The sequence below is a fragment of the Cetorhinus maximus genome, chromosome 8 (assembly GCF_964194155.1).
Source record: "Cetorhinus maximus chromosome 8, sCetMax3.hap1.1, whole genome shotgun sequence".
NCBI lineage: Eukaryota > Metazoa > Chordata > Chondrichthyes > Lamniformes > Cetorhinidae > Cetorhinus > Cetorhinus maximus.
Window position 1 is genome coordinate 49,736,707 of NC_135886.1, and position 24,060 is coordinate 49,760,766.

Sequence of the window (24,060 nt, forward strand, 5' to 3'; positions counted from 1 at the left end):
AAACTCAGCCTTTATACTCACTGAGTAAAACTCAGCCCTTATGCTCACCGGGTAAAACACAATCCTTATACTCACCAGGTAAAACTTAGCCCTTATACTCACCGGGTAAAACTCAGCCCTTGTACTTACCGAGTAAAAGACAGTCCTTGTACTCGTTGAGTAAAATACAGCCCTTGTTCTCACTGAGTAAAACACAGCCCTTATACTCACCAGGTAAAACATAGCCCTTATACTCACCGAATAAAACACGGCCCTTTTTCACACTGGGTAAAACACAGCCCTTATACTCATCGGGTAAAACCCAGCCCATGTACGTACTGAGTAAAACACAGCCCTTGTACTCACCGAGTAACACACAGCCCTTGTACTCACTGAGTAAAACACAGTCGTTACACTGAATTGAGTAAAACACAGTCGTTACACTGAATTGAGTAAAACACAGCCCTTGTACTCACCGAGTAAAACACAACCGTTATACTCGTCGAGTAAAACACAGCCCTTATACTCACTGAGTAAAACACAGCTCTCATACTCACTGAGTTATACTCATCGGGTAAAACACAGCCTTTATACTCACCGAGTAAAATGCAGCCTTTATACTCATCCAGAAAAACACAACCCTTATACTCACCCAGTAAAACACAGCCCTGAGACTCACCCTGTAAATCACAACCCTTATACTCACTCAGTTAAACACAGCCCTTATACACACTGAATAAAACACAGCCCTTATACGAACCCAGTAAAACACAGCCCTTATACTCACCCAGTAAAACACAAACCTTAGACACACTGAGTAAAACACGGCCCTTGTACTCACCGAGTGAAACACAGCCCTCGTAGCCACCGAGTAAAACACAGCCCTTATGCTCGCTGGGTAAAACACACCCTTTATGCTCACCTGTAAAACTCAGTCCTTATACTCGCAGGGTAAAACACAGCCCATATACTTGCCGGGTAAAACACAGCCCTTATGCTCGCTGGGTAAAACACAGCCCTTATATCGCTGGGTAAAACACAGCCCTTATACTCCCTGGGTAAAACACAGCCCTTATACTCACCGGGTAAAACACAGCCCTTATGCTCGCTGGGTAAAACACACCCTTTATACTCACCAGGTAAAACACAGCCCTTATACTCACTGGGTAAAACACAGCCCTTATACTCACCGGGTAAAACACAGCCTTTATACTCACCGGGTAAAACACAGCCCTTATACTCGCCAGGTAAAACTCAACCTTTATACTCACCGAGTAACACACAGCCCTTATACTCACCGGGTTATACTCACCAGTTGAAACTCAGCTTTTATACTCTCAGAGTAAAACACAACCCTTATACTCACCGGGTTATACACACCGGGTAAAACTCAGCCCTTATGCTCGCCAGGTAAAACACAGCCCTTATACTCACCGGGTAAAACACAGCCCTTATACTCAACGGGTGAAATTCAGCCCTTATACTCACCGGGTAAAACACAGCCCTTATACTCACCGGGTAAAACTCAGCCCTTATACTCACCGGATAAAACACAGCCCTTATACTCACCGGGTGAAACTCAGCCCTTATACTCACCGGGTAAAACACAACCTTTATACTCGCCGGGTAAAACTCAGCCTTTATACTCACCGAGTAAAACACAGCCTTTATACTCACCGAGTAACACACAGCCCTTATACTCATTGGGTAAAACACAACCCTTCTACTCACCGGGTTATACTCACTGGATATAATACAGCCCTTATACTCACCGGGTTATACTCACCAGTTGAAACTCAGCCTTTATACTCTCAGAGTAAAACACAACCCTTATACTCACCGGGTTATACACACCGGGTAAAACTCAGCCCTTATGCTCATCGGTTAAAACACAGCCCACATGCTCGCCAGGTAAAACACAGCCCTTATACTCACCGGGTAAAACACAGCCCTTATACTCAACGGGTGAAATTCAGCCCTTATACTCACCGGGTAAAACACAACTCTTATACTCACCGACTGCAACTCAGCCTTTATACTCACAGAGTAAAACACAACCCTTATACTCACCAGGTTCTACTCACCGGGTAAAACTCAGCCCTTGTGCTCGCCGAGTAAAACACAGCCCTTATGCTCACCGGGTAAAACACAGCCCTTATGCTCACCGGGTAAAACACACCCTTTATACTTACCAGGTAAAACACAGCCCTCATGCTCGCCGGGTAAAACACAGCCCTTATACTCACCGGTAAAACCTAGCCCTTGTACTCACCGGGTTATACTCACCAGGTGAAACTCAGCCTTTATACTCTCAGAGTAAAACACAACCCTTATACTCACCGGGTTATACTCACCGGGTAAAATTCAGCCCTTGTACTCGCCGGGTAAAACACAGCCCTCATGATCGCCGGGTAAAACATAGCTCTTATGCTCACCGAGTAAAACACAGAGCTTATGCTCATCGGGTAAAACACAGCCCTTATGCTCGCTGGGTAAAACACACCCTTTATACTCACCAGGTAAAACACAGCCCTCATGCTCGCCGTGTAAAACACAGCCTTTATACTCACTGGGTAAAACACAGCCCTCATGCTCGCCAAGTAAAACACAGCCCTTATGCTCACCGGTAAAACTTAGCCCTTATACTCGCCGGGTAAAACTCATTCCTTATACTTGCCAGCTAAAACACAGCCCTTATACTCACTGGGTAAAACACAGCCGTTATACTCGCCGGGTAAAACTCAACCTTTCTACTCACCGAGTAACACACAGCCCTTATACTCACCGGGTAAAACACAACCCTTATACTCACCGGGTTATACTCACCGGGTAAAACTCAGTCCTTGTGCTCGCCGAGTAAAACTTAACCCTTATACTCACCGAGTAAAACACAGCCGTCATGCTCGCCAGGTAAAACACAGCCCTTATGCTCACCGGGTGAAACACAGCCCTCATGCTCGCCAGGTAAAACACAGCCCTTATGCTCACCGGGTAAAACACATCCCTCATGCTCGCCGGGTAAAACACAGCTATTATACTCACCGAGTAAAACACAGCCCTCATGCTCGCCGGTTAAAACACAATCCTTATACTCACCGGGTAAAACTCAGCCCTTATACTCACAGAGTAAAACACAGCCATTATACGCACTGGGTAAAACTCAGACTTTATACTCACTGAGTAAAACACAGCCCTTATACTCACCGGTTTAAACACAGCCCTTATACTCACCGGGTTATTCTCACCGGGTTATACTCACCGGGCAAATCACAGCCTTTATACTCACTGGGTTATACTTACCGGATAAAATACAGCCCTTATTCACCGGGTTATTCTCACCGGGTGAAACTCAGCCCTTATACTCACAGAGTAAAACACAAGCCTTATATAGCCCCTATACTCACCAAGTTATACTCACAGGGTGAAACTCAGCCCTTATACTCACAGAGTAAAACACAGCCATTACACTCACCGAGTAAAGCACAGCCCTTATACTCGCCGGGTAAATCACAGCCCTTATACTCACCGGGTAAAACACAGCCCCTATGCTCACCGGGTAAAACACAGCCCTCATGCTCACCGGGTAAAACACAGCCCTCATGCTCGCCGGGTAAAACACAGCCCTTATGCTCACCGGGTAAAACACAGCCCTCATGCTCGCCGGGTAAAACACAGCTATTATACTCACCGAGTAAAACACAGCCCTCATGCTCGCCGGGTAAAACACAACCCTTATACTCACCGGGTAAAACTCAGCCCTTATACTCACAGAGTAAAACACAGCCATTGTACGCACTGGGTAAAACTCAGACTTTATACTCACTGAGTAAAACACAGCCCTTATACTCACCGGTTTAAACACAGCCCTTATACTCACCGGGTTATTCTCACCGGGTTATACTCACCGGGCAAATCACAGCCTTTATACTCACTGGGTTATACTTACCGGATAAAATACAGCCCTTATTCACCGGGTTGTTCTCACCGGGTGAAACTCAGCCCTTATACTCACAGAGTAAAACACAAGCCTTATATAGCCCCTATACTCACCAAGTTATACACACAGGGTGAAACTCAGCCCTTATACTCACAGAGTAAAACACAGCCATTACACTCACCGAGTAAAGCACAGCCCTTATACTCACCGGGTTAAACACAGCCCTTATACTCACCGGGTTAAACACAGCCCTTATGCTCACCGGGTAAAACACAGCCCTTATACTCACCGGGTTCTACTCAACAGGTAAAATTCAGCCCTTGTGCTCGCCGAGTAAAACTCAGCCTTTATGCTCACCGGTTAAAACACAGCCCTTATGTTTGCTGGGTAAAACACAGCTCTTATACTCACCGGGTAAAACACAGCCCTCATGCTCGCCGGGTAAAACACAGCTCTTATACTCACCGGGTAAAACACAGCCCTCATGCTCGGCGGGTAAAACACAGCTCTTATACTCACTGAGTAAAACACAGCCCTCATGCTTGCTAGGTAAAACACAACCCTTATACTCACCGGTAAAACACAGCCCTTGTACTCACTGGGTAAAACACAGCCCTTATACTCACCAGGTAAAACACAGCCCTCATACTCACCGGATAAAACACAGCCCTCATACTCGCCGGGTAAAACACAGCCCTTATACTCACCAGATAAAACACAGCCCTCATACTCGCCGGGTAAAACACAGCCCTTATACTCACCAGATAAAACACAGCCCTCATACTCGCCGGGTAAAACACAGCTCTTATACTCACCAGGTAAAACTCAGCCCTTATACTCACCGAGTAAAACACAGCCCTTATACTCACCGGGTAAAACACAACCCTTATATTCACCGGGTTATACTCACCGGATAAAATACAGCCCTTATACTCACCAGGTTCTACTCACCGGGTAAAACTCAGCCCTTGTGCTTGCCGGGTAAAACACAGCCCTTAAGCTCACCGGGTAAAACACAGTCCCTATGCTCACCGGGTAAAACACAGCCCTTATGCTCACCGGGTAAAACACAGCCCCTATGCTCATCGGGTAAAACACAGCCCTCATGCTCACCGGGTAAAACACAGCCCTCATGCTCACCGGGTAAAACACAGCCCTCATGCTCGCTGGGTAAAACACAGCCCTTATACACGCCGGGTAAAACACAGCCCATATACTCGCCGGGTAAAACTCAGTCCTTATACTCGCCGGGTAAAACACAGCCCTTGCACTCATTGGGTAAAACACAGCCATTATACTTACCGGGTAAAACACAGCCCTTATACTCGACGGGTAAAACTCAGTCCTTATACTCGCTGGGTAAAACTCAGCCTTTATACACACTGGGTATAACACAGCCCTTATACTCACCGGGTTATACTCACCGGGTAAAACTCAGCCTTTGTGCTCGCCGAGTAAAACTCAGCCCTTATGCTCACCGGGTAAAACACAGCCCTTATGCTCACCGGGTAAAACACAGCCCTTATGCTCGCTGGGTAAAACACAACCCTTATACTCCCCAGGTAAACCACAGCCCTCATGCTCGCTGGGTGAAACACACCCTTTATACTCACCAGGTAAAACACAGCCCTCATGCTCGCCGGGTAAAACACAGCTCTTATGCTCACCAAGTAAAACACAGCCCTCATGCTCGCAGGGTAAAACACTGCCTTTATACTCACCGGGTAAAACACAGCCCTCATGCTCGCCGGGTAAAACACTGCCCTTATGCTTACCGGGTAAAACTCAGTCCTTATACTCGCCGGGTAAAACATAGTCCATATACTCGCCGGGTAAAACACAGCCCTTATACTCGCCAGGTAAAACACAGCCCTTATATCGCTGGGTAAAACACAGCCCTTATACTCACCTGGTAAAACACAGCCCTTATACTCACACGCCATCTACTGTCTTACTGCCGCATCCTCATCCACACAAAACTTACAGCAGCATAAGGAATACTGGCTTCCTAGTGTCATCAATGAACAGTAGTGGGTTGGTCAAATATATCATGAGCTTCCTTTATATTTAAAGTTTTATTTACTCATCAAGGCTAGGGATGTTAACACTGGATCATTTCATTTCAACCACCGTTGATGGGCATGGCGTTGGCAACAACAATAACTACAACTTGTATTTATATAGCACCGAGCCAAAGAAAAGATAGAAATAGATTATTTTTTAATTATTTCTTTCACAACCTCAGAATGTCCCAAAGCATTTTACAGCCAATGAAGTGCTTTTGAAATGTTGTGATGTAGAAAATGTGGCAGCCATTTTGACACAGCAAGCTCCCACAAACAGCAATGTGATAATGACCAGAGAATCTGTGTAGTATAAGGATCTGGCATAGAACGGGTGAAGCTGAGATTGAGTTCGGTACCATGCACACTGTGATGTAAAGGGACACATGACCCGAGTCTAAGGAGCAGCCTTGGACTGGACAGAGATGTGTGTAGAGGCAAGCAAGAAGACAGCTCCTAACTTAGACCTCATACTGTATATATGTATGTAGTTACTAGTAGCTAATAAACATTTACTGTTACACTATATAAGACTCCAAATCTCTTCATGAGACCTACTGAACTACATACAACATCTTACAACAATCTGTTTTAGTGATTTTGGTTGTGGGATAAACATTGGCCAAGACATCAGGAAGAACACCCCCCTCTTTTCTTCAAATTATGCCCTAAGATCGTTTATATCAATTTGAGAGGGCAGACAAAGCCTCGCTTTCACATCTCAACCAAAAGGCCACACCTCTGAAAGAGTAGCACTCCCTCATTTCTGCACTGAAGCGTCATCCTAGATTTTGAGGTTATGGCTGTGGAGTGGGATTTGAACCACAATTACTGACTCAGAAGCGAGAGTTCCACTCAGCCATGGTGAGAGGGATACTAGATCAAAAGCTTCATCAAGGTGGTTTTAATGATGGTCTTAAAGTTGGAGCATGAGATAGTGAGGGAATTCTAGAGCCTGGGGACGTAAATGGCTGAAGACCTGCCATTGATGGGCAGAGGAGTGAATGGAGGATGTAACATATTGTTGCCGGCTGCTGCTCAAGCTATGAAACCCAGATCTCAAACTCCTCAGGCTGACGAGAAGTGCCCTCGAGTTCTCACATGGCACAGGATATGCATTTGAAATGACTGAGGTGTCCTACCTCTCTTTATTAAAGCACTAACTATCAGAAATAAAACATAAAACTTAAAAATATTAACATTAAAAGCTTGAAATACACATTTTTTTTAAACCAGCTTTAATTATTCTAGTTCCTTATCTTAGATCCTTACTTCTATACTAATCCTCAATCATAATCTTAGTTCGCTCGGGCTCAACTCCTGCTCCTCAGTTTTGAAATTGTATGTTCCCTTTTTCATCCTATTGTTTTGTGATATTTTCTGTTACTCTCTCCATGCCTGCGCTTTATTTGTGCTCCTTGATTCTCCAAAGACTCTCCCTTTCATTGGTCAATAGTTGTGTACTCTTTAAAAATTTATTTTTTCGGGGGAAGTGGGCATCGCTGACTAGGCCAGCATTTATTGCCCATCCCTAATTGTTCTTGAGAAGGTGGTGGTGAGCTGCCTTCTTGAACCGCTGCAGTCCATAAGGTGTAGGTACACCCACAGTGCTGTCAGGGAGGGAGTTCCAGGATTTTGACCCAGCAACATTGAAGGAACAACGAGGCGATATAGTTCCAAGTCAGGGTGGTGTGCGGTTTGGAATGGAATTTACATGTGGTGGTGTTCCCATATGTCTGTTGCCCTTGTCCTTTGAGGTGGTAGAGATCGTGGGTGTGGGTTCAATATACTTTAATGAAGTGAGGACTTGAGGCAATTTGATTGACGTCCACAAAATAATGAAGGGACTAATTTGTCTTCACAAGTAATGTCAATGAGATGTGCTTGCAAGGCCCAATGTTTATAAGTTAAGCAACAGTAGTGGAAGGTTGCATGTTGGGTGGCTCTTCTTTTCCCAGAGAATGGAACAAGTAGTGGTATGGAACAAGTTGCCGCCTCAAATTATGGGTGCTGATTCATGGAATAGAATCATAATCATAGAATTATAAAATCATACAGTGCAGAAGGTCATTCAGTCACTTGTGCCAACTCTTTGAAAGAGCTATCCAATTAGTGCCGCTTCCTTGCTCTTTCTCCATAGCTCTGTATGTTCACTCAGTATCTTCAAAAGCGAGTTGCATGGATTCCTAGCTGGAGCAGAGATTACCACATACAAAATGTGGCTGCCAAGTAACAGTAATAATGGTCAATATCATTTTCTTTACTAGTTTTGATCATCTTAGGAGAATCATGAGGGAATTTTCCATATTTTTCTCCTAATTGTTTTTTTGTTTCTCCCAGGAGATTGCAAGGCATGTGATGGATAGAAAGTGCCTGAATCATGCTTCATAAGGCATCACCATTGTATGCACAGCCTGGATGGAACAGCTGGACCTTCGCTGCCTAACATTGTTGTATGTATGTTTCTTATTTATAAATGAGCTCAGAGAGGGCTTGTGGGAAAAATCAGAGAAAAAATAGAAAAGTGAGTTCAGGGCTAGTCTTGGGGAAGTCTTGGGGAATGTTTGCCTTGGTGAGCAAAGAGAGGAGAAGGATGTGGCAGATACAATTGAATAGATGGTTTCATTCTTAGAAACAAAGAAGCTCATTGGCACTTGTTAGATGTAAAGGTGGAGAAGGGAGGAGAGAAGATTTAAGGTAATGGCTGATAGTCAATAAAAGAAGCCGGGGGTTCTTTTTATTCTCCAGGATTATCCAGAAATAATGAGCAATGTTAGCAGAAGAGAGTGAGGCCTGATACTGCTGCATGTGGTTCAGCAGATCAGAGGTTTGATGACTAAACCGCTCATGTGACAGATATGCTCCAGTCTGTGTCCCTTGCACTAGAGGGGGTGGAGATGAGCACCATACCAGATAGAACAACCAGAGTGAGAGAGTGCAAGAGTTTTAATTGGGACAAAGACATCAAAGGGAATGGCTAAGCAGATAGACACCTAAAGAATTATTATGGCAAATAGAGGGCAAAAGCTACACAGATGGGAGTTGATCATGCAGTTGTAAACAACTTGCTGGAGCATTTACTTCAGGTGCAGATGCAGATGGAAATGGGTTTGCAAGAGGGTAGGAGCGGAAAGAGTTACAAAGAGAAGATCAGAGATGGTTTTGTGCGTGATGTAGACTATGGAACTAGAGGGACCCCATGTGATGGGAAACTTGATGGGGTCACTGTGAACATAGATGTTTATGTGAAGAGAGAAGTTAAGGAGGGTGCTGAAAATAGCAAAGAGGTGGGAAGTTGAACAGAGATAGAGGTTGAAATCACTGTGGGTGGATGAGGAGTTGCTCAATGCATAGCTCAATAACAGGAATATCTTATATCATGGCAATATCCCATTATACCAATGTGCCTGATGCATCAAACTTCAATATGCCCCTGGCATGCAACCCTGGATCATGAAATCTTGCAGTCCGCACCACACAGTTTTGGACATCTTCTTGTTCTGGAAGGGGGCAGCAAGTTTCAGACTTGAAACTTCAAAGGCTCATTTTACTAAGTTGGCCATCCATCAATAATTAATTTCTGTTTCTCAGCCAATACCAAAATTTGGAAATTCCGCAAGCATCTTCAGCACTTAGCTGAGTCTGCATATGACAGTTTCCTCAGATCTATTATCAACATCAAGAAAATGGGAAGAGTGAGACTTCTCAACACAAACACACTTTTCAATTGGAGCTATGGTTATTTGTTTAAATCAAGTTGAGAAATTGTCCTCCCTGATGAAGGATAAGTGACAGTTCTGCATTTGGGCTGTTTCATTGAGAGAAGACAGGTGCATCCAGACTGCACTCTGGTCTTTGTAGTCCCCCCGCCCCCGTCCTCGCCCTCGCCCTGAAAACAGCAGAACTGCGCAGGCCCAGGACTACAATTCCCGTAAAGCATAGCGGCCGGGAAACTGAATAATTGTCAGCCTCACGGACCAATCAGCAGGCTGATTTTGGGGTAGTGGTGCTCCGTTGCGCCAATGGGTAGAGGCCTGGGCGGGATTGAGCCAATAGGTAGAGGCCGGGGGCGGGATTGAGCCAATGGGTAGAGGCTGGGGGTGGGATTATCTGCTTGGCGTTGCGATTGCGGGTTTGAGGCCTTGGGTTTGTTTCGTCTTTGCCTGTCCGTGAGGAGTGAGGCCATGGCGGTCGGTACTGTGTTCATGGTGCTGTATCTGCTGGTGGTGTTGGCGTTGTCTGAATCCTCCAAGGTAAGAGCCAGTGTCTAGGCCGCGGCTGTATCCCTATCCTGGTGCTGGGAGAGGGGGGAGAGTCCCCATTGTACAGACTCACCTGATGGTACCCAGAGTGTTTATATAATCTGTGCAGTGGGGCTGTTAGCAAGGATCCTCTACTGCAACAGGCGCTGTGATTCTATTTATATGTAAAATTATATATTATTTCTGTTGTATATAACATGTTTACACATGTATATTTTCTATCACATCTTTGTGTGTACATGGTCTATACACAAATCGCCCCAGTACTGTACCCTGGTAGAATTTGGGTGAACCGCCATCAATGGGAAAACTGCAACAAGCAAACAGATGAAAAACAACAAAGCCTGCCACTCTGATGGTCTTCAAGCTAGTGGGCTTTTGTTTGGATCAAGATTCTATGCACCCATCCTACAGATTTGGGAAGAACCTCACCCCCCCCACCCCCTGCCCACTTCAGCAATGTGACAATTATAACTGCCTTCAAGAAGGGAGATATATCGTGCTGTGGAAACTGTCAGGGTATTTCCCTCTTGTCCATAGCAGGCAAAATCCTGACACTTTCTCCTGAATCACTTCCTGTGCCTGCAGAAATCCTCCCAGGGACACAGTGTGGCTTTAGACCTTCCAGAGGAGCCTCCGACATGGTCTTTATTGCCAGAAAAATCCTAGAAAAATGTCGAGAACAAGACCAGGAACTCCACATTACATTCATCGACCTGATGGAGGCACTTGACTCAGTAAACTTTGAGGCCCTGTGGATTGTGCTCCAAAAATTTAAATGTCCAAAAAATGTCTTCACATTCCAGCAACTGCTTCATGATGATATGATTGCAACTGTCTTGAGTGGGAGATCTGAAACACAGGTCTTCAAAACCTGGACCAGTGTCAACCAAGGCTGTGTGATAGCCCCCATACTATTTACAGTTTACCTGTCAATGGTTATTTACCTCATCAAAGACTAACTGTCCTCTGGTGTCAGTATTAAATACCGGTGAGATGGAAAACTCTTTTTTAAAAACTCAAGTCACCGTGCCAAAACTAAACTGACCACCATAGACTTACATGATCTACAGTATACAGATGACTGCAGTGTCATTGCCCACTCTGCACCAGATTTGCAAGCTATTCTCGATCTCCTCAATTCCACATATGAGAAACCCAGCCTGTCCTTCAATGTGCCAAAACAAAACTCATATCAACCCACACCTGATCAGGCAAATATTCCATGGTCAAACATGTTGAAGGAGAGACTCTGGAATATGTTGAGCACTTCCCATACCTTGGCAGCCCCCCCTCTAATTGGCATACTTCTCATTGGCATCTTTCAAAGTGATTGCAGATTTTTTTTTTGGACAAACCGTAGTGCTCCACAATAACTCCAACTGTCGTTACAAAAATGGCACCAATTGCAAAAAACACTCCGGAGGTCAGCGCATAGCCCATGGCCGAATGGATTCAGGGAGGCACCTCCTCTACAGAAAATCAACCACCTACTCCAGCTCCATTGACGAGCTGATCCAACACCGGATCAGCTGCATCACCTTAGCCTTCTGCAAACTATGGCAGCAAGTATTTGACAACAAAGACCTCGCAAGTCAACAAAAGTCCTGGTGTACAGAACAGTTGCTGTCGCCACACTCCTGTACTGTAGTGAGGCCTGGACTGTATATCAGTGACACGAGTTCTAGAGAAACTCCATCAGCAATGCCTCCACCGCATCCTCTGGATTCAGTAGGAGGACCGTTGAACAAACTTTGATGTCCTCCTTGAAACTACCTCCACAAGCATTTGGGCAAAACTCCTGCAAAACTGATAGTGTGCAGATGGCTGAAAAGGGTCTCCCCGCCAGGCCTTGTTTTCTCAACTTTCAAATGCTTAGCATTACAGGGGAGGACAAAGACACTCTGAAGCTCCCCTTGCAGGGCAGAAGGATTGACATTAATGACTAGCAGGAGCTTGCTACCTACCATTCAAAATGGCAACAACTTGTCCATCAATCTGCATCATACTTTTGAGTCACAACATCTGAATGATGAGGCTGAGCGGCAGCAGAGAAGGAAAGAAAAGGAAGCAAATCCTGCACCCCGGATCCTATTACCTTGTAGGATGCCCTGCCCCATGTGCTCAGAGATATACGGGTTGAGAATTGGCCTGTTCAGTCACATGAAGACCCATGGCAGAAACTTGTGACCCTGAGTAGATGTCATCCTTGAATTTTGGTACAGCTGAAGAACAACAGATATAAAGTGGTAGCACTCTTGCCCCTGAGTCTCTCAGTTCCGGGTTCAAGCCTCACTCCGGGTTTGAGTACAAAAATCAAGGCTGACGTTCCGGTGCAGTACTGAGGGAGCGTTGTGCTGTTGGAGGTGCCCTCTTTCGGATGAGACGTTAAACCGAGGGCACATTGCCTGTTCGGGTGGATTGTAAAAGATCCCATGGTACTATTTCAAGGAAGAGCAGGGGAGTTATTCCTGGTGTCCTGGTCAACATTTATTCCTCGATCAGTATCACAAAAAGAGATGGTTGTTTGTGGGAGTTTGCAGAATGTAAATTGGTTACCGTGTTCCCCACATTACAACAGTGACTACATTCCCAAAGTATTGTATTGGCTCTAAAGCACTTTGAGACATCTTGTGTTTGTGAAAAGCATTATATAAACGCAAGCCTTTCTTCCTATACTGTACATAGCATAATATTTATATGCGTTTGTGTATGACAACATTTTTAAGGCTCGGATTTTTCAGTCAATGGCAAAGTGACAATGCTTGCTGCTGACTGTGAAGAAAGCTGCCCACAAAGATCAACCAAACCCTGTGCCGTGGATTTGCCCTTTTCTGACATGCATTTTATTCTGGCACCAGCTATAGGGAATCTCTAGCATTTATTTTTATTCATACTTGGGATGTGGGCATCTCTGGCAAGGCCAACATTTATTGCCCATCCCTAATTGCCCTTGAAGGTGGTGGTGAGGTGCCTTCTTTGAACCGCTGCAGTCCATGTGGTGTGGGTACACCCACAGTGCTGTTAGGTACAGAGTTCCAGGATTTTGACCCAGCGACAGTGAAGGAACGATGATATATTTCCAAGTCAGGATGGTGAGTGGCTTGGCGGGGGAACTTCCAGGTGGTGGTGTTCCCATGTGTGCTGCCCTTGTCCTTCTAGATGGTAGCGCTCGTGAGTTTGGAAGATGTCGTCTAAGGAGCCTTGGTGAGTTCCTGCAGTGCATCTTGTAGATGGTGTACACTACTGCCACTGTGAGTCGGTGGTGGAGGGAGTGAATGTTTGTGGATGGGTTGCCAGTCAAGCAGGCTGCTTTGTCCTGGATGGTGTCAAGCTTTTTGAGTGTTGTTGGAGCAGCGCTCATCCAGACAAACGGAGAGTATTCCATCACACTGCTGACTTATGCCTTGTAGATGGCGGACAAGCTTTGAGGAGTCAGGAGTTACTTGCTGCAGAATTTCTAACCTCTTGTAGCCACTGAATTTATATGGCGAGTCCAATTCAGTTTCTGGTCAATGGTAACCCCCAGGATCCCGCAACGGTAGTTCCATTGAATGTTATGTGGTAATGGTTGGGTTCTCTCTTGTTGGAGATGGTCATTGCTTGGCACTTGTTTGGTGTAAATGTTACTTGCCACTTGTCAGCCCAAGCCTGGATATTGTTCAGGTCTTGCTGCATTTGGACATGGACTGCTTCAGTACCTGAGGAGTTGTAAATGATGCTGAACATTGTGCAATCATCAGCGAACATCCACAATTCTGACCTTACAATGGAAGGAAGGTCATTGATGAAGCAGCTATGACATTACCCTGAGGAACTCCTGCAGTGATGTCCTGGAACTGAGTTGATTGATTGACCTCCAACAACCACAACCATCTTCCTTTTGTGCTAGGTATGGCTCCAGCCAGTGAAGAGTTTTCCCCTTAATTCCAATTGACTCCAGTTTTGCTGGGGCTCCTTGATGCCAAATCGTTTTGCAGACAGAAAGAACATGCACACACTCTGCACCTGTTTCAGCTAAACAAAATAAGTGACTGCCCTGATGAATGAGCCAGTGGATGGCTATACATTGACCAATCAGGATCAAGCTGTCTGGTTTAAATTTCAAACAGTGCTTGGCAGTTAACTGTCAGTCGCCATCACTGGTGCATTCTCCATGGCAACAACTCTGCCAACCAGAGTCCACTTGCCAACCAATCACACTCCCCTCATACAGTTTTTCCCCTTGTATTGGTATTCTTGCGAAATGCCCTGATGAGTGCAAGATGAGAAGCTTCAGCATATGTCTCATTGTTCAGCAATATTCAAGTTCTGGACCACCAAATGACAAATTTTCACTTTTCTTCTTCCCTCTACCTGTTTTTCCAATTTTTTTCTTTATCCTTTTTTCTCCCTGTTACTCTGTAATGATGATTATCCTATTGTGAATTTCCAAAAAAAAGTCTTTCTAGTTTCAAATTTTGAACTTGTGTGCTTTCTTTTTGTTTCAGTTTTGGCCTTCCTGCTATTTGTAGAACTGATCCTTTTGTTGCTGTATAGCCCAACTTTAGGGTCAATAATGAACCGTTTATCCAAACTCTTTATCCTCCTGACCTGTTCTGTAGTGCTAGGAGCAGGTGTGTAGAACGTATCTTAACTGAATGTTAGTGGTGTGAAGGGATTCTTAACTGATTTCTGACTCTTTCTCCAGAGCTCTGAAGATGTAAGATGCAAGTGCATCTGTCCTCCATACAGGAACCTGACAGGCCACATTTACAACAAAAACGTCTCCCAGAAAGACTGGTAAGGCATGGTCCTAATATCTCAGTATTGCACTATTGACAAGAACAGACTTTCAGATATTGCAGTTGGAAACGGGAGTCAGTGGATGAAATTCTGGTTTTATTGGATGGGATTCAGGGATTTTTACTGCTGCACTGTGGATTGATTTCAGCAATTCAATCCATTTTTCCATTAAAAACTGAAAATCAGAGGCATTGATTCTAAGCTGTTTATCAGAAAATCCCAGTAATATTGGAGAGTTAATGATGCGGTAGGTTGTTATCTAATGGAATGCCTGAGGTAGCTTGTGTGAACCTACAGTGAGGAAACTTGAGTTAACAATTGTTTGGTCCTCCCCTCCAGTAGTCCAGGTGACTTTATTTGTCAAGTTCCGAACAGTGTACAAGCTAGTCTACTGGTCTCTCCCCTGGATCTAGCACACAAGTGGATCAAAAGTTGACCCAGCCACAGACTTGAATATGACTTCAGTTGGCTGAGAATAGCTTTTAAAGTTGTTTCCCATCCAATGAAAACTAAGTTTGCTCCTACCTGCAAACAGGGACTATGAACTGAAATAGAGGAAGGAGGCAGGTGAAAGCTTTTAAACTTCTAATAGGTTTCAAAAGACTTTAGTACAAAAGCAAAATACTGCCTATGCTGGAAATCTAAAATAAGAGCAGAAAATGCCAGAAATACTCTGCAGATAAGTCAATGACGAAAGGTTACCCACTTTCTGTTTCTCCTTCCACAGATGCTGCCTGACCTGCTGAGCATTTCCAGCATTTTCTCCTTTTATTTGCGATGATGTTTGATGAAATAAAACAAAGCATAAAATGAAAGGTTAAAAATGGATTAAAAAGAGCATAAGAATGTAGAACAGGAGGACCAGTAGAGCTGATGTTTTAATTTTAATTGAGTTTTAAGTGTTTATTTTAGTCCCATACAATTAGCTCTACAGTGCATTAAATGCGACATAACCACATTGTGAGACTCATTATCTTTATACAGCTGTGGAAGCAATCCACTTATCTAGTTCAACCTGTTGACATCAGAGTGTCAACGGAATGAGTTTAATGATGTGGAGACGGAGGGAGGTTGAAAGTTTAGATGATTTGTTGGTGCCAGGCTATCACTGCAGCAGATTGTAAATGGATAATTGAAAAACAACTCGCAGGGTAAGGCTATACAACATAGAATGGGAACTAATTGTAATGGTTCATTTTTGTGTCAACCCAACTTTCAAATATTTCATGCAATAATGTGCATTCCTGTCTGACTTACTAAAGTTGCTGTTTGTCTCCTCACCTGTTCCTTTCCAGACTGCTGCTGGTTCAGGAATTTGCTGAGGCCTTAAGTGGCGTTTTTTTTCAAACCAGAAATCATGTTATGGTTTGGAAAGTTTCAGGGACATCATCATCTTAGGCAGTCCCTTGGGACCGAGGATGACTTTCTTCCACTCCAGAGTTGTGGGTCCTGAGGTGCCTAAAAAGCCCAGTGCTTAATCCACACACTCTGCCACAGGTTTTGATGAGGTGGGTTCGTGTGATGCTCGGATTTTGGTACCCTCCTTCCGCTGTTTGTGCTTGGCATCCACCTGGGCCTGTCAGAGATGTTCGGAATGATTGGCACTTTCGCAGATATTTCTTCTCCAGTTTGGGCGGTCTTGAGCAAGAGACTCCCGCAAATCGGTGGGGATGTTGCATTTTTTGAGGGAGGATTTGAGGACGTCCGCGAAACATTTCCTCTGCCCTCCTCATGATCATTTGCAGTGCCGAAGCTTGGAATAGAGAGCTTGTTTTGGGAGTCTTGTGTCAGGCACGCAGACTATGTGGCCTGTCCAACGTAGCTGATTAACCGTTGCCACGATACTGGGGATGTTGGCCTGAGAGAGGGCACTGATATTGGAGTGCATATCCTGAGACATGCAAGATTCACAAAGGATTAGGCTGCTGCTATTTGTTGAACTTATCAGAATAGTTATAAGAAAACAAATTTTATTGTAAAGCACTAATGGCATAATAAAATTCAACAGAGGTGTTCTTCCAGGAAAAAACACCGTGCAAATAGTTAAATAAGCATTATTCAGCACAAGGGGTATGTGGGGGCGGGGGAGCTGCTGCATCATTTAAATTCCTCTGGGAACGTGGTAGGTGTGGGTTGGATGTGCATTTTAGATCCCACCTGATTTTATGCTCCTTCACAGTCACTGGGCCTTAATATCAGAAAAGGTGTGAAACTGGCATCTGGCTCAGTTGCTGCTGGGCAGGTTAGGTTAAAATGATTCCCTTGTAGTCATTAAATTCAGGTTATATTTGTTACCTTCCAATTCTTGAGAACTGTTTTAGAATCTAAGGAATTCTAAGGATGCAGAAGTTGCGAAGTCTGGTTCAGCTTTGGAGAATGGCCAGGAAGTGGAATGGAGTCAGAGCTAGGCAGCAGCTTGTGGCAGGAATCAAAGACAATTGCTTCAGCTCTCGATGTTTAATTGGAGAAAATTTCGTTTCATCCACTACTTGACTTGGACAAGCAATGAGAGGGATCAGAGGCAGGGGGTGGGGGGGCGTCGAGAGGAGTAGCAGTGGTGCGGCTGGGTGTTGTCAGCATACATGTGGAACCTGATTTTTTTTTTTGATGATGTCACTGAATTGCAACATGTAGATGAGAATTACGAGGAGCCCAAGAATCAATCTATGGGGGAACTCCAGTGGTAACAGAGACCAGGAAAAGAAGCCATTACAGCTGATTCTCTGGCTGTGATTAGACAGATAACAATAGAGCCCGCTGCGGGTGTTGGAATGGTGTGCTCAACCCTGTCAAAGGCTGCAGACAGGCTAAAAGGGATGAGGAGGGGACACATTCCTTGGCCATTGTCACCTTGAATGTCATTTGTGACTTTGAGGATCATTTCATTGCTGTGGCAGAGGCAGGAGATTGAAGTACGATGGTATTTGCCTGAACTGACCTTTTAGCTACCGTAAATCGCAGCACATAAATCGAGCCAGCATATAAGACAATCCCGTTTTCCGGCCCCAAAAATTATTTTTTCGCATATGCTCAGTTTATAAGCGAACCCTCCCTTTTTCAGGCATGACAGACTCATTAGTAATCAGCCCAATTTTTCACCCCAAATATGCATGCTTTACTGGTGCCTTTATAACTGGGTACAAGCAGGCGATGCAGGCTTTGTTGCAAAGATCTCACTCTTTGTGAGATGACATTTAAAAATGGCAACCGCCCACACCAGCTGTTCACTTTTATACTCAGTGTATAAGTTGACTCCCATTTCTGGACGGATTTTTTTGAGGCTTCAAAAGTCGAGTTATATGGCGACATCTATGGTGTTTAGGGGTGATCACTGCGGTGTAAGCAGGTCTGTATGATATGTATGTTTATACATTGAAACATGAAGGAGACAACATAGGCAGTTTGACCGCAGTATAATAGCCACCAGACAGGTGAAGTCATCCACAGAAGAGGGAAGGGCCAATCCAGATAAGGTTCACCTTAATTCTGGCAAAATCATAACATGCCCTCAATTTGAATGTTTTTGTTTTCAAGTCATTCCCTTAAAAGTAAACAGACTTCCAGAATCAAGTGTGCCTTTTGGTTTGTTTAAAACATGCACAAAATGTTAGGTGACAGCATTAAAGACATCTATTATCTCTCTGTGTAGAAATGGGAAATTCACATCTTTATTGTTTCTTTTCCTTTTATATGCCAGTTCTTTGCCAAACCACAATTCTTCCTTGTGGGAACTTGCAGCGTATAAAATAAACTGGTTCTTTTGGACAGGAACTTGATTAATTTTGGCATTGAGCATTTGACCTGTCAGTTCAGATACTAGTGCTTTAATGCGGATGAAGTAAAGAGGAAACAGATTCCAGTCTATTACCCCAGGTCATGGCAATTCATTTTTGCTTAAATCAGTTAATGTTTACAGCTATGTACAGAAAAGCAGGAATCTATATTATATATTAAAATCACTGAATGGATCACCAAATTTTATGCACCTGGCACTGTAATAGCTGTTTTTATAAGATGACGTGCTGGAGTTTCAACTACCTGCAGTATTGCACTCACCACTGCGTGCATCGGCAACAACATGTTTCCTGTTATCAAAAAGATTGGCTGCAAGTTGTTGTCGGGAAATTGTCTATGATTAAGGATAGCGTGACTGAACAACTTGAACATTTTCAGAGATGGCTAGCATGGATTTTTAAAATATTCTTTGTGGGACGTGGGCATCGTTGGTAAGGCCAGCATTTGTTGCTCATCCCTAATTTCCCTTGAACTGAATGGCTTGGTAGGGCACTGAAGAGTCAACCCATCGCTGTGGGTCTGAAATCACATGTAGGTCAGACCAGATGAGGATGGCAGATTTCCTTCCCTAAAGGACATTAGTGAACCAGATGGGTTTTTACAACAGTCGATCATAGTTTCATGGCCACCATTACTGAGACTAGTTTTCAATTCCAGATTTATAATTGAATTTAAATTCCACCAGCTGCCATGGTGGGATTTGAACCTCTGTTCCCAGAGTAGCCTAGGCCTTTGGATTGCTTATCTAGTGACATTACCGCTATGCCACCATTCCCTCTTCCCCCCCCCCCCCCCCCAAATTTTTAAAGGATATGTAATGCATAACAAATCTGATTGAAATTTTTGAAGGGGTGACCAAAGTAGTGAACAAGAGAATGTCTGTGAATGTTATTTATATAGTCTTTCAGAAGGCATTTGATAAGTCCTTCATCATAGATTGATAGCCTAAAGCTGAAACTTATGGAATTAAAGATAAATTATTGACCTGGTTAGCAAATTGACTGCGTGGAAGGAGACGAAGTAGGGATAATGGGCAAGTATTCTAAGTAGCAGGATGTGACTACTGCTAAAAAAATTATGCCCCCACCCTGAGAAGGCTGTCAATGCAGTTTTTGCAATGTGCCCCAAAGTCAAACAGTGGGTTATGAATCAGCACACAGTATGGAAAAATAAATTGAACTCTTAAATCTTAGGTTTTGAGGCTGCTGTCCTTATCTGGTCTGGCCTATGTATGACTCCAGACCCACGTCAATGTGGCTGACTCTTAATGGCCTAACAAGTCTTCCAGTTCAAGGGCAATTAGGGATGAGCAATAAATGCTACCCTTTCCAGTGATGTTTACCAACAAACATAGCAGTGAGTCATAAGGTTGATTTTTGCTGAGTTTTAACATATTCAAAGACTTGTGTCCATACACCCACAGGTCTTTCTGTTCCTGTACCACTTAAATATTTTAACAGTTAGTTTATATTGTCTTTCCTCATTATTCCTATTAAAATGAATCATTTCACGTTTTTCTGTTTAATTTTGTCTGTCATATGTCTGCCCATTTCACCAGTCTTTGTCCTCCTTAACTGTTAATAGTTTCCTTGCTGATAATACATTTGAGTTTCTTGTCATCTGCAAACTTTGAATTACCCTCTGTGTACCAAAGTCCAAGTCATTAATATATATCAAGAAGAGCAGTGGTCCCAACACCAACTCCTGAGAGATACCACTGCATGGCTTGAAAATCACAGAATCGTAGAATTGTTACTGTGCAGAAGGAGGCCATTCAGCCCATCATGTCTGCACTAGCTCTATGAATGAGCATTATGACTTTGTGCCGTTCTCCTGCCTTTTCCCCGTAATCCTGTACATTGTTTCTATTTAAATCACCTAATGCCCTCTTGAATGCCTCGATTGAACTTGCCTCCACCACGCTTTCCGGCAGTGCATTCCAGACCCAAACCACTCGCTGTGTGAAAAAGTTTTTTTCTTGCATCGCATTTGCTTCTTTTGCAAATCACTTCAAACCTGTGCTGTCTTGTTCTCAATCCTTTTATGAGTGGGAATAGTTTCTCCCCATCTACTCTGTCCAACCCCCTCATGATTTTGAATGCCTCTATCAAATTCCCTCTTAGCCTTCTCCTCTCCAGGGAGAACAGTCTCAGATTCTCCAACCTATCTTCATAACTGAAGTTTCTCAGTCCTGGAGCAATTTTTGTAAACCTCTTCTGTACTCTCTCCAATGTGTTCACATCCTTCCTAAAGTGTGATGCCCAGAACTGTACATAACACTCCACCTGAGGTCTAACTAGTGTCTTGTATAAATTCAGCATAACCTCCTTGCTCTTGTACTCTATGCCGCTATTAATAAAGCCCAGGATACTGTATGTTTTATTAACTGCTCTCTCTACCTGTCCTGTCACCTTCAATGACATGTGCACCCAGATCCCTCTGCTCCTGCACACCTTTTAGAGTTGTATCCCTTATTTTGTATTGCTCCTCCATGTTTTTTCTACCAAAATGCATCGCCTCACACTTCTCCGCATTGAACTTCATCTGCCACCTATCTGCCCACTCCCCCAACTTTGTCTTTTGAAGCTCTATACTGTCCTCCTCACAGTTTACAGTGCTTCCAAGTTTTGTATCATCCGCAAATTTGGAAATTGTCCCCTGCACAGCAAAATCTAGATTTGGGATAGTGGTAAAGGGCAGAGAGGGACAAGAGTGTATATCATATATAATGTATATCAGGAAAAGCAAGGGTCCCAATGCCCACCCATGGGGAACTCCACTACAAACTTTCCTCCAGCCTGAAAAATATTATTTTTATCATCATTATCACTGTTAATCATTACTCATTTCCTGTTAGCAAATTTTGTATCCACGTTGTTACTGTCCTTTTTTATTCGAGCTATAACTTTTCTCAAGTCTGTTGTGCAGCACTGTATCGAATGCCTTTTCAACCCTCTCTGTTATCTCTTCAAAAAACTCCAGCAAGTTAGTTAAACATGATTTTCCCTTAAGAAACCCATGCTGGCTCTTCCTAATCAACCCACCTATTTTAGTGTGACTAGTAATTGTTTTAGAAGCTTCCCCACCACTGAAGTTAAACTGACTGATCTGTAATTGCTGTGCTTATCCTTACAACCTTTTTTGAACAAGTTCGTAATGTTTGCAGTTCTCCAGTCCTCTGCCACCACCCCTGAGTTTCAAGAAGACTGAAAGATTATGGCCAGTGTCCCTGCAATTTCCAGTCCCACTTCCTTCAATACCCTTGGGTGCATCTCATCCGGCCCCAGTGCCTTATCAACTTTAAATACCGACAGTTTATCCAATACCTGCTCATCAATTTTGGACCCTTCTAGTGACAGAGTACCCTCTTCTGTCACCATGGCCTGGGCAGCACCTGCAAAGTATTCATTTAACACCTCACCCATGTCCCCTGCCTCCATGTGTAAATCCCCTTTTTGATCCCTAATCGGCCCTACTCCTCCTTTTACCATCTTTTTTACTATTATGTGCCTATTGAAGACTTTGGGATTCCCCTTTATGTTGGCTGCTAGTCTTTTCTCATAATCCCCTTTTGCTTCTCTTCTTTGCTTCTTCACCTCTCTCCTGAATCTTCTGTATTCAGCCTGGTTCTCAGTTGTATTTTCTACCTGACACCAGTCATAAGCACGCTTTTTCTTCTTTATCTTAATTTCTATCTCCTTTTTCATCCAGGGAGCTCTGGATTTGTTTGCCCTACCTTTCCCTTTTGAGGGCATATACCTTGACTGTGCCTGAACTATTTCTTCTTTGAAGGTAGCCCATTGCTGAGCCGCAGTACCACCAAGCTTTGGTTCCATTGTATACGGTGCAGCTCTATTCTTGCCCCATTGAAGTCAGCTCTTCCCCAGTTAATTTGACTCTGGATTGCCCATTGTCCTTTTCTACCGTCATCCTAAACCTTATGATACAATGATCACTGTCTACTAAATGTTCCCCTGCCTATGCTTGATCTACTTGGCCCACCTCATTTCCAAGAACCAGGTCCAGCAGTGCCTCCTTTCTTGTTGGACTGGACATATACTGCTGTAGAAAATTGTCCTGAACACACTTTAGGAACTCTTGTCTCTCTCTGCCCTTTACACTACCACTATCCCAGTCTATATTTGGGTAATTAAAGTCCCCCATTATAACTACTCTATAATGGTTGCACCTCTGTAATTTCCCTGCAGATTTGTTCCTCTACATCCTTCTCACTAGTTGGTGGCCTATAGACTACACTGAGCAATGTAAGTTCCTTAGCCCTAGCCAAATTGATTCTGTCCTTGAACTCTCTGGGACATCCTCTTTCTCCAGCACAGTAATGCTCTCCTTAACCAATACAGCCAACCCTTCTCCTCCTCTTCCTTTTCTATCTTTTCTGAACCCTTTGTACCCAGGAATATTTAACACCCAGTCTTTCCCTTCCTTGAGCCAGGTCTCTTGTTATCACCACAATATCATTATTCTGCATGGCAACCTATGCCTGTAACTCAACAATCTTATTTACAATACTCCGTACATTCACAGACATGCAGTAACCCTGATTTAAACTTCATTACTTTTTCCTTACTTTGACTCTGCCTATTAACTTACTATTCTCTATTCTGGTGCAACCTGTCTATCCCAGTATTTTGTACACCCTGGCATTTCTCTCTAATATTCTCTCTTTGCTTCCACACCCCTGTCGAGTTAGTTTAAAGCCCCCCCCCCCCCCCCCCCAAAAAAACAGAGCTAGCAAAACACCCCACAGGGAACTCAGTCCCAGCTCTGTTCAAGTGCAACACGTCCGGCTTGTACAGGTGCCATCTCCCCCAGAACCAGCCCCAGTGTCCTAGGAATCTAAAGCCTTTCCTTCTGCTGTATCTTTCCAGCCACGCATTCATCTGCCTTATCCTCCTATTTCTGTACTCACTTGCATGTGACACTGGGAGTAATCTGGAGATTACTACTTTGGAGGCCTTGTTTGCTAATTTTCTACCTAGGTCCCTAAATTCTGTCTGCAGGACCACATCTCCCTTCCTACCTAAGTCATTGATACCAATGTGGACCACGACCTCTGGCTGTTTACCCTCCCGCAGAAGAATGTCCTGTAGCCGCTCAATGACATCCTTGACACTGGCACCAGGGAAAGCAATATGCCACCCTGGAATCACATCTATGGTTGCAGAAACCCCTGTCTGTTACCCTAACTAACAAATCCCCTATCACTATTGCTCTTCTT

General features: G+C 44.0%; 1 protein-coding gene across 2 annotated transcripts in view; it reads left to right on the forward strand.

Annotated features, from left to right (window-relative positions):
- The first annotated feature begins 10,081 nt into the window (after positions 1-10,081).
- The window catches only part of tmem9 (transmembrane protein 9), a 110,044-nt gene continuing 96,065 nt past the window's right edge, over positions 10,082-24,060 (forward strand). For both annotated transcript variants that reach the window (XM_078546806.1, XM_078546808.1), the window contains exons 1-2: positions 10,082-10,232; positions 14,932-15,023. In XM_078546806.1, the coding sequence (XP_078402932.1) occupies positions 10,164-10,232; positions 14,932-15,023 (161 nt within the window). In that variant the 5' untranslated portion in view covers positions 10,082-10,163. The remainder of the gene's footprint in view (positions 10,233-14,931; positions 15,024-24,060) is intronic.